General features: G+C 33.1%; 1 protein-coding gene across 1 annotated transcript; it reads right to left on the bottom strand.

The window, feature by feature from the left end:
* Nucleotides 1–981: 981 nt before the first annotated feature.
* On the bottom strand, nucleotides 982–4,947 carry LOC145107755 (long chain base biosynthesis protein 2a-like). Its single transcript, XM_079044708.1, has 12 exons — nucleotides 4,922–4,947; nucleotides 4,640–4,801; nucleotides 4,477–4,542; nucleotides 4,269–4,357; nucleotides 3,983–4,128; nucleotides 3,758–3,882; nucleotides 3,555–3,648; nucleotides 2,604–2,767; nucleotides 2,246–2,534; nucleotides 2,005–2,171; nucleotides 1,787–1,894; nucleotides 982–1,682 (listed from the first exon to the last, which is right to left on the bottom strand). The coding sequence occupies exons 2-12, from the start codon at nucleotides 4,763–4,765 to the stop codon at nucleotides 1,587–1,589; spliced, it is 1,470 nt and encodes a 489-aa protein (XP_078900834.1). The 5' UTR covers nucleotides 4,766–4,801; nucleotides 4,922–4,947; the 3' UTR covers nucleotides 982–1,586.
* Nucleotides 4,948–11,898: the final 6,951 nt, after the last annotated feature.

Raw genomic sequence — 11,898 nt, 5'->3', positions numbered from 1 at the left:
TTTATATTTAGAAACCTCCAAATAAAGAGAAAATCATAAAATTGACCAAAATGGGAAAGATTTTAATAAAATGGTATTTTTTCACTTTTTATAAATGTCCATTGGAGGATGTTAATGTAAACTTATTTTTTATTAGTGATTTTTTTAGTAGTTCCACCAGAAAAAAAACTTTAAAATGAATCATAACAAATTTTAGAGCATTGTAAAATTGTTCACAATATTATGAAATCGATTAAAGTTTTTTTTTATTCCTTTTTGAAGTTTTTTAATGCAGTAAACGTCATCTGAAAATCAATTTTATTTAGTTGTGGTTTGGAATAGATTTTCACACAAAAATAAACGTGTTAGTGTTCCATTGGAGTAACCTCATAATAACAAATCGCAATAAGTTAATAAGTATCCAAACATAGATATAAAAATTAACCCAAACTTAAGTTGTAAAGATTGTTGGGAATTCTTATTTATTTTATTAAGCAATTTAATATTTAGGATATGATACGTGACATATTTTTATTTTAATTAAACAAAAAACATGTCATATATATTTAGACTATGTAATGATAACCTAAATTATGTTGAGAACTTTTTAAAACTGGTATGGAGTGCAAGATAAAAATGATAGACCTAAAGTTATGATAGTTGATAATATCTTTATAACTCTTATAAATTTGGATGACATGTTTCAAAGTAATAAGGAACTATAAATACAATCATCACCTCTAAAAACATATATCATTAATTTTTCAATCAAAATTAAATTACATAAACTATTTACTCACTAAATTTAAATTTGATATACATATCAAACAACTAAACAAGTTATAAAGAAATAAGAATTCTAATTTCTTTGTAATTTCATACCCATATTGCTAAAGTCGTTTTAATTCGGACAACAGTAACCAAATACAAAGATTGTATAACAAAAACGATAACAATCTACAAATATTTGCGTTTTGTCTAAAGAAAAAATAAGCAACAAAATATCCAAAATCATATGAATACAAGTCAAGGAGTAAATTACATGAATGGTCCCTATGGTTTAGGGTAATTTGCGCGGTTGGTCCCTAACTTATTTTTTTAACTCGAAAGGTCCCTACTGTTTGTTTTTGTTACGCGATTGGTCCCTGTCTTACTTAAAAAACTATTTTTCCCTTGATTTTTTAATTTATTTAAATAAACACACCCCCAACCCCACTCCCATCACCTTACCTTACCTACCCCGCCATTTTTCCCTATTTAAGTAATAGTCTTTTTAGGTAATATAGGGACCAAGCGCGTAACAAAAACAAACAGTAGGGACAAAACGCGTAACAAAAACAAACATTAGGGACTTTCCAAGTTAAAAAAACAAGTTAGGGACCAAACGCGCAAATTATCCCAAACCATAGGGACCATTTGTGTAATTTACTCCAAGTCAAGTCCGTATTCACATCACATAAATTGAGTTAACCTTAAAGATCGATCCTGATTTTACAACATTAGGTGACATTGCAGCCTGCATCTGTACAAAACTGTCTCTAAACACAACATCGCCACATCAGCACAAACAATTAATTCTCTCAAGTGTTGTAAAATTAATGTTTTAATTAATCTATCTTTTTTGTTCCTTCCTCCAGTTGTGTCTTCTTTGGTTCCGCTGGAAAATATTTTATTCCCACCATGTCCCCTACTCTGCTTATCACCTAAATAACAAGCTCAATTTTCTCAGTAAAAATAAATTCCCTTAACCAGTAACCAAAATAAAAAATAATAATAAATAAACATAAGTTTATTATTAGTTTATTACCTCTAATGCTTTGACCATATCTTCTCTTGTATGAGCAGCCGAAATACAAATACGCGCTCTTGCCAACAGTAGAGGTGTAGCTGGAAACGCAACTGTCACAACCGCAACCTTCACATCATAAAGTCAACCACACATCATTGACTTCACAAACTAAAATTCATAATCAAGAAATAATAATAAACAATAATAATGATAATGATATAAAGTTTAAGATATACATTCCGCTTGAGACACTCTCTTGAAAAAGCAGGAATTTTTGCAGGATTATAAAGCATGATAGGCATGACAGGAGAATCATTATCCCCTAAAACCTCAAACCCCATTTTCTGTAGCTCAGACCAAAAATAATTACTGTTTTCACGTATTTGTGCTAGCTTTTTCGCCCCTAAATTAAACAAAAACAAAAAAAAAAAAAAAATCATTATGATGAAAAAAAAAAGATAATATAAAGTTCCTGACCTCGACTAGAGCCATCCTCCCCAAGAATAACTTTGATGGCGGATATAATCTGTTGAGCAGCAGGAGGTGATATTGACGTGGCATATAAATGAGCAGGACATGTGTACTTCAAATATTTAATAAGTTCTTTTGATCCAGCTATATAACCACCACATGATCCAAATGATTTTGTGAAAGTTCCCATCATGATGTCCACGTCAGCAGTGTCTACACCTAAAAGCTCACACACACCTTTTCCTGTTTTGCCTACTGCTCCTATACTGTGTGCCTCGTCTAAATAAACATATGCCTGTATCAAATAACATCATTAAATGAATAATAGTAGATAATAATAATAATAATTAAATGAATGAATGACCTTGTATTTTTTGCATATAGAGACTATTTCAGGGAGTTTGCAAAGTTCTCCTTCCATGCTGTAAATTCCCTCCACTACAACGATGATTTTCTTCCATGGCCTATGTGTTCTTGGTTGCCCATCAGCAATGTGCTCCCTCAGGACTTTCTCCAAATGAGAAGGGGCTGCAAAGAAAATAACATATATGAGTGAATGACCATTTTACCCTTCGGTTTAGAAAATCATGATGAATAAGAAATGACACTTTATTTAATAACTGTTCAAAAATTGAGAGTCAGGATGTGATTAAATGACCATTATGCCCTTCTGTTTAGATGTAATTATGGATAACATATGACTGTTTATTTGACTGAATGTGAGTAAATGACTATTTTACCCATCCGTTTAGAAGTAATGATGCATAACAAACGACAGTTGATTTCAATATCCGATAGCTGTTATAAATTAAATGAGGGTCTGAATGTGAGTAAAGGGCCATTTTACCCTTCATTTAGAATTAGAAGTGATGAATTACAAATGATTGTCTATTTGATGATTGTTATAAATTAAATGAGGTCTGAATATGAGTACATGACCATTTTTACCCTTTGTTTAAAAGTAATGATGAATCACAAATGTCCTTCTGTTTAGAGCTAATGGTGAAAAACAATCGATTGTTCATTTAATCAATGTTACAAATTAAGTGAGGGTCTGAGTGTGAGTGAATGACCATTTTACCCTTTTGTTTAGAAGTGACAATGAACAACAAATTACTGTTTATCTGATATTGTTATAAAATTAAAATCAAATGAGGGTCTGAATACACAAAGGGTCATCCATCCACTCACTTAAGTACTTAACCCATTAAGAGTTAAGACATGTTTTATAGATTAAGTCAAAAAGAAACACCCGGATATATTTTCCCCATTAAATCCTATCCCATTGTTAAATCAAAAATAAACAGGCACTTACTGTTATGTTGAAAGACTCGAATGGTGGCACCAGACCCGCGAGCTCCATTGACAATGGAATTGTGGTTGAGTGAATCACTGATTATCAAACCTCCCTGCATAAGTTCCCATCAAGAATGAGAAATTTTTGCACAAATAAGCTAAGAACAAGAACACATACATGTAACTCATATTACAGAAATATATAAGAACAAGAACACATACATGTCTAACCAATACAGGAAGGATAGCAGAGTTAGTGACATATCCCATGCCAGTAACCATAGCAGCTGGTTTTCCAACAAAGTCAGCCACAACATCCTCCACTTCAATATGCAATGCTGTAGTTCCTGAAAGACACCAATCAAAATTAGAAGTAGATACCCATCATCATTGATCAGAATCTCTTACAAAGGAGCTAGAAATGATAAAAAAGAAAAACAAAATTACCTCCTTCCACACGCGTACTACATGTGCTTGCAGAGTACCTCTTCAAAGTCACAGTTACACGAGGTGTGCAGTATTCATCTGCTGCAGCAAATCCAAGGTAGTTGTATGATCCCAAGTTAAGACACCTACTTACTTTTGTAGTTCGCCTACATAATGTGCACAATTTGACAATTTATGGCTAACAGTTATACAAGCCATACGTTTTGAAAATTAGAAGAGACAGAGAAAACTTAAACCAAATCTAGAATCCCAACTGGAAACTGAGAATGTGAATCCAGTCGCTCACTTGAGTGTCTTGTTATTATCATTAGAAACACGCTCCACCACATCAAACCAAGCATCAGGAGGACTTGATATTGGTCGTCCAAAGCAATCCTACATATATACATAAAGGTATCATGTTTTTTAACTCATAAATATGTCCAATCATGTTTTTGTATATGAACTTTTTGTATCAACTTGAAGAGTAAAATCTATGGTGCATACTAATATACCTGTATACGGAGATAGAGGCGGCGGATATAGAAATCTTCAAGCCCTAAACAAATCGGTGCATAGCCCTGATAATATACGCAACATGAAGTTTACAGCATACTACGTTATCAACAGAAAATTTCAATAACAAAAGTATACAGATTACAGACAGAGCCAAAAAACCTGAAGATTGCTGGCTTTCCACCAATCAATGAATTTACGGAAGAAGTCGCGCAATTGACCAAAAGCGAAGAGCAAACCGTAACTGAAATAGGTGGTCAGCGCGGTCAAATATGGAATTGTAATCATGTTCAAGATTGGATCTCCGATCTCCTTCTTGTCAATCTAACGAAGAATGTAAAAATCCTGTCAGCACTATCAATAAACTGAGTCACTGCAAATCGGAGAAATGGACCGCCGGCGCCGGCAACGAGGCGGCTCTGGAACGGCTGAAAATCCAATTACCGGTAGTGATTGAATCCTCTGGCTTCGGTTGATTTTGTGCTATATTTTTCCGTTCTATTGGCGAATTTCAATTTCAACTTGAATTTGATATTTTGATGCTTATATAGTTTGGGCCATTTGCTTATATAGTTTGATGTTTTGATGCTTATATAGTTTGGGCCATGTGCAGTGGCCCGTTTCAGTTTTAATTATATATGGCCCATCACTGTGTTATAATTATAATTAACATATAATATGTTGACTCAAATAACTAAATTCAGTCTCTTGATGCTTCTCCTTCCATGGTGTGCAAGTAAGTTCGCCAAATAAATTAATAAAAGGTTGACTGATGATTATAAAGATCACAGAACAAACATAGTGTAACACTCCTAGGGGGTGTTTTAAATAAAAGGAAACATAAAAGGTCGTTTTATAAATCACAATGAAAGAACAAAACTATTTGATAAATTACAGTTTCTGCAAACAAACATATGACAAGTATAAAAGTTAGATTCTAAATATACTGGGAAAATGATAGGGAATATATTTATGGGCGCAATTTCGACTATGATCGTTAGAAGTTTCTACTTTCTAGCATCAAAAGTGATCTAAAACTTACCTAGTTTCGATATTGTATATATTGATTGTGATATGTATGTGTTTCACATTGGAGCTAGGCTTTGACAAAGCAACTTCTTGTTTGGTGATGAATAAAATGAAAATTATTATAATATCTTCAATTTCTATGAACAATTAATACTAATTAAAAAAAAGCAAAAAAATATGAATAATATTAAAGCATTCTTATTCATCAAATGATTCATCATATACATTAGGGTTTTGGTAGTATGTTAAGTTGCATTATCTTCTGATGACATATATCTACTTTAACATCATCAATCTCAAATTCCCAATCGATTTACCTTTTAAAAATAAATATTGCAATCCATATTTAAAATAAATGTGACAATTAATTCATTTAATATGCTTAGGATATAGTTAATTTATATGTTGAATATTATTTTAAGTAGAGCATTGGCATCTTATGTCAACAAATTAAACTGTCTTCTTCAAGAAAACCAAACATATTTTCACCTTTCTATGTTTAGGATAACTCATTTATAAGAAATTATCATATGTGGGGATCAAATGTGGATCTTGTTATGTTAGACTCGAGACTTGAAAACCATATAATCGTATTTTTAAGAATTATATAAATATTTTATTGCTTGGAAAATATTGAAGCATGCATAAGAAAACAATGTTACCGACATAAAAAAAACATAAAGTCCACTTGTCACCTAAGCCCAAGGAAATCAAATGGAATCTTGGTGATGGGGCATATCATTCATTTTCTTTTGATTGTGAGGATAATCACAGACCCTTTTGCAAAAGAAGAAATATCTTACAATGTTCTTCATGTTATCTTTGTTATATGGCTAATCAAACCATGCTATATGGTTATTCACATAGTAAGATTTTGACTTTTTTGTCTTTTTGAATCTAATATGACATAACTTAAGTTGATAAACTAATGTTTCCTTTGAGAATGACTTACTCGATAAAATATAAGTTAATAACTTTTTCTTAAGGAAAAATGCATGCATTTTCTTTTTGTTTCTATCAAAAGTGTTGTCGTTTTATCAAAAAAAAAATTATTAAAAACATCATTTATTAAGACAACATTTATTGAAAGAAAGACAGTGCCCTAAATGGGTTTCAGGGAAGAAGATCTAACAGAATAACAAAAGACTAGAAAAATCAAAAGAACAAATGAACATACCTTTGACATTTGTGATATATAAGGTAGTTCAAGATGGGAAGACAATAACGGAAGAAGATGTCTAGCATGAAAGATAAGAGTGTTTCAAATGAGCCAAAGACGACTTCCTAGAAAAAACCACTTAAAAGGTTGTTAATTGTATTAAGTACAATCGACAACCTTATATTTTCATGGATTTAGGCAAGTCATCCTTGGCTATCCAAATAACTCTTAAGTCTTCATACAAGACCTCTCTTCCGTACTCTTTTCCATCCCTCTTTGCACTTCTTCAAAACAACTAAATTTATCAAAAAGATAACAAAAGGGATCATAATCCAAAATAGCTATTGAATGCAATAGAACTTAGTCGTTGCACTTTGAAGTTTGAACAACAAGACTAAAGCCCTATGTCTTTTCTACGGTGCATCTTAATGTTGCACATTGCACACTCTATTGATATGTTTGTAGTTCTTCAATGACATATATATATATATATATATATATATATATATATATAAAGGAGTCAAGAATGAAAAGATGTGAAGTTGCAACAAGTATTGTTCCTACCCCTACGTTTACCATGGTCAAGATGTCCACTTGTAAAAAGTGTTTCGTCTTTTTTCTTTTACGTACATTTTCCAAGTTAATCAACTTACTCATAAAAGAATATATTCTAGTTATCCATTTCATTGACATCTATCTAGATCCAACTATTCATCTTCGATGTTCACAAAGTTATCCAATAGACAGTAGGTGATAGAACTTCACTTTTTTCTCGTTATATACCTAATAATTCTGACTTTTTGGTATTCAATTCCGAGTTGACAAATATTGACCTCCTACTCAAAGATATTCCATTATGCCTTTTTCTTTTCCTTATTCTCCATGCATGTGTTTAAATACAAATCACAAATAAGGTATTTTGAGATGTTGATCTTGATTTTCTAAGGCTCATAAAGTGATTTTGACCCCCTTCCCGCACCAACATTAATGGTGATTGATATTAAAGACATGAAGTGTCCACCCCTAATTTGAAGTCAACCCTGTGTGAATTTGTTCCATTTTGACTTTCAGATTTAGACCCAACTTAATATTTTATTCATTTATATTTATTTACTCGTTATTTCATATTCTATTTTACATATTATTATACTAAATCACAGTAACATACTTTTATAAAAACTCTTATATATATATATATATATATATATATATATATATATATATATATATATATGATAACAAAGATTTTGATGAAACAAGACATTTACTAATTGACACTTTTGACATTGTGACTATTTCTACAATAGTGTTTACATTTTACACCAATAACGTATAAGAAGAGTAGGGATGTAAATGGAGGCACACGGGACGGGGAGTGCATCTCCCACCCCCGCCACCGAAATTTTCACGTTCCCCCGTCCCCGCCCCCGCCCCCAAAATGTTGTAACAACCCGTTACTTTCTGAGTCAACAAAAGTCGAATCCGATAAATAAAATTCGAGTCTTTATTTATTTCGTTAAGTTCTTAAAGATTAGAAAATAATTTAAATTATATAAATAAAGTTTATATAAGTTTTCGGAATCAAAAACACTCGAAAAACCAAGATTTTTCTCTTGAAACCGCAAACCTCGTGGCAGCAAACTGTTTTCGGCCGAAAACCTTCGGACCGAAAACAGATTTCGGCCGAAAACCCTCTTTCCGGCCGAAAACTCAACCGGATATATTTGTTTCGTCCGAAAACTTAGTCATTTTCTCACTTTTTCACTCGAAAACACTCCCAATTATCTCTCAAGTATCATCTAAGAACATTCATATCTTCAAGAACAATCCTTTGAATCTTCATATTTTTCACCAAGAACAGCCTTCAAATCTTCAAGTGACCGAAAATAGCTCAGGACCGCAAACTGTTTTCGGCCGAAAACCGTTTTCGGCCGAGAACCCCTTGAACTGAAAACTCATCAGACCGAGAACCTGATTTTCGGTTGAGCCTTGACCGAAAATCCTTCCGTTTACTTCAAACAATTCTCGGTAACATTTCCTAACACAAAAACAAGTGTTTTCTAACACTTTAATTAATGGTTTCGCTAATTTAAATATAATTATGTGTTTAACTATTATTAGGATACCGTTAATTCTGTGTACGTCAACTCGAGGGTAATCTTTCCAGTCTCGCTGTCCAGCACGTTCACATAAACAACTGTGAGTTCATACTGTAGTTAAGATCTAGTGAATCATCATGTAAACTCAAGAACACAAGGAGTAAATAAATCTGTGTAAGCTCATATTAGATCTAGAAAGGATATACAAATGGGTTTGTACAAATTTCTCTCTCTCGTCTAACACTCCAAAATGATCATCATAAATATGAGTGTCGCTCACTTCCTATTTATAGGAAAGACAACTCATTTACACATCAATAAGGGTAAAGCACAAATACATCCAAGTGTGACTTTGCACCCTAACATTCTCCCCCTCAAAGTTAGGATTGGATGTCCCGGCTTCAGTCTCCAACGAGCTAGCGCGATCAAGACCAAACTCCCCCTCGAAGTAACACCAGTCTTCAAATCCGCAAATGAATATCCGACAAACCCGCTTCGAATACCCATCATTCTCCCCCTTTTTATAATCAAAAAATGATTATAAAACCCATTAAGGGTGAGAAGCGCCCGAGGAATAAACTTCACAATACTCCCCCTTGATGTGTACCAAAAATGAATCACCAAAAATCTTGCACGGAAAAACAATCACGAAAAAGCCTCAAAAAATTTCCAATTTGTGAAAATTTTTGACTTTTTGGGTGAAAGTTGCAAGATTTTCTAAAATCCGGGTAAAAACTGTCAATAACAGATTTCTGCAGGGGCCCGTTGCGCCAAAAACAGCCAAATATGCGAAACACTCCCCCATTTGCGAAACTGGGTAGAAAATGTTAATTCGCACAAACTGTAAGGACTAGAAATGAACATTCTTCAATTTCTCAGAAAATTAGCCCAATTTCGAAGTTGGGTATTTGTTGCCAACATTTCAAAACTGCAGGGGCTAAATGAGAAATTCTGCCATTCTTCACAAATTTTTACTCCAATGTCGAAGTTGGACCTATTCTGCCACTTCGTTAAAGTTGAGGGACCAATTTCGAAAATTTGTGTTTTATTCTTCTTCACTTCGTTAATCAGGTAACGAAGTCTCCTTTTACATCTTCACACTTTGCTTTTTAGAGAGGGCTTTGTTAACAAATCGTGTATGATCCATGATAACGAAGCGTGAATCCATAGCCTTCGTTAATCTATTTATCGACCTTTAGGCCAAAATCAAACTTTCGTTATTCAACAATCAAATCTTCGTTATGTTTATCAACAGCAAAACAAATACCCTTCGCTTTTTCATAACATCGACATCAAGCTCAAGTATTCGTTACTCATCAATCCAACATTGACAATACCAGTTAACGAATTGAACATGACCATCACTTCGTTTTTCATTATCACTTTCCAAACTCATGGATTCGCTTTTTCATTGAAACCAAAACACCAAAACATAAATCGACAACAACAACTACACTTCGACATTCGACTCACCAAAATCAACAACCAACATCAGTCTTTGCTAGTCATCAAACAAAATCGATATCAAAAACTCCAAATCGAAAATCAACATCACACTTCGTATCCTCAAAATCAATCCATCGATTAGTGAATAATCAACTCCAACTATTCGAAATCAATCAATCCATTAACAGACCTTGCTTCCCAATCGATCCAAATCAACAAACCAACATCAACCCTTCGCCATTGATTTCCAAAATTATCGTTCTCGACTCCAATTTAACCAATCGAAATCAGAATCAACTTATACCTCCAAGCTATCGACAATCAATCCAAGTCTTCGCATACAGAAACCATCGAACTATCGACCTCCAAGTGTTCAATTATTCAAGAACATTGATTTTTACTTCAAAAAGTCAACCAAATCAACAAAATCAATCTTGTTAACGAACACTTTATCAAAATCGAATCCAAATTTTAGTACTATCAAATCTAATCAAATCCAATCTTGATTCGACCTGATGTCAAGAGAAGTCGACACCAAGAACATGTAACCTAATCAACCATCGATGTCTAGAAAATACTAAAATCAAAATCAGTCAAAGACTGAAATCGAAGAGTGAAATCACCAATCGATTTCAAACAATATTCAATAATCGATCTGTTGAACAAGATATGTTCAACTCACAGTAAAAGAAAACGAAAGTTGAAGAACTCCAATTTCAAAGAAAGTCACGAATGTACAACATGTTTATGCGTATGGTGCTGAACAAACAACTAAGAGTGATTCAATCGATTTACGGACTCAAATAAAACCAATGAGTTTATCATATCAAGGTAACAAAATGTGCTCAATTAAAGAATGAATAGTAAGATCGGAATTTGGGCTCATGAAAGGATGAACAGTATTCAAAAATTTGGGCTTCAAATAATGGATGATGAACATTCAAGGATTCAAAGTGAATTAATGATGAACAGTAACATTTCCGAACAAAAAAAAATTGATTTCAAATTTAAAAAGAAATTGTAAGAGTATGATTTTGATTTTGTGTTTGATCTAAACAAAAATAATTGGATCAGTCAATGGGGTTTGAAACGATTTTGATCCAATGAGGCAAATCGATCAAAAATGAAAAACGCAACTCTCGAATCGAAATCATGGATGTTTTGGAATCCATTTGAGAATTTAAGATACCTTTTTGACGAATCGAGTTCCATTTTCAACAAACGAATCAAATTTAGAAGATCTTGGTTCTTTTGTTGGAACGAGAAAATCTCCAATTTGAACATTATACCACCCATTATGCGAGATGTACAACTCGTTCTTCGTGTTCTTCGTGTTCTTCAACGATCCAAGAACATCTTCAAAAGAACCAACACTTTTGGGTTTTGACTTCAAATTCATTGCAACCTTTGGAGATTGTTGCTTTGGAACCCAAATTTGCTTCACGGATTTCGGATTCACAACAACATTCGACGAATTTTGTGAATAAACTCGTTTGTTCTTCCGTTTAATCTTCTTCTTCTTTTTCTTTCTCATCTTTTTGCATCTTGAAGACTTGATTTCATGAACAAACCCACTTTCCACAACTTCAACATTGTGAATTTGAATCAAATCTTTTGGAGTTTGATACTTGTGAATTTCTTGGATCACCGGCTTTCGATAAGGAATCATTCCTTTAAACGAATCACAA

The sequence above is a fragment of the Lactuca virosa genome, chromosome 4 (assembly GCF_052849685.1).
Source record: "Lactuca virosa cultivar CGN04683 chromosome 4, Lactuca_virosa_CGN04683_v6, whole genome shotgun sequence".
Classification (NCBI taxonomy): Eukaryota; Viridiplantae; Streptophyta; class Magnoliopsida; order Asterales; family Asteraceae; genus Lactuca; species Lactuca virosa.
This window is presented reverse-complemented; position numbering and strand designations above follow the sequence as displayed.

Bases quoted from the DNA above. Each gene is read 5' to 3' on its own strand.
- LOC145107755 (XM_079044708.1), bottom strand. From the start codon at position 4,765: ATGATTACAATTCCATATTTGACCGCGCTGACCACCTATTTCAGTTAC. The intron at 4,129-4,268 runs GTGAGCGACTGG...CACATTATGTAG, and splicing joins GATAATAACAAGACACTCAA to GCGAACTACAAAAGTAAGTA. The intron at 1,683-1,786 runs GTAATAAACTAA...CTTGTTATTTAG, and splicing joins ATATGGTCAAAGCATTAGAG to GTGATAAGCAGAGTAGGGGA.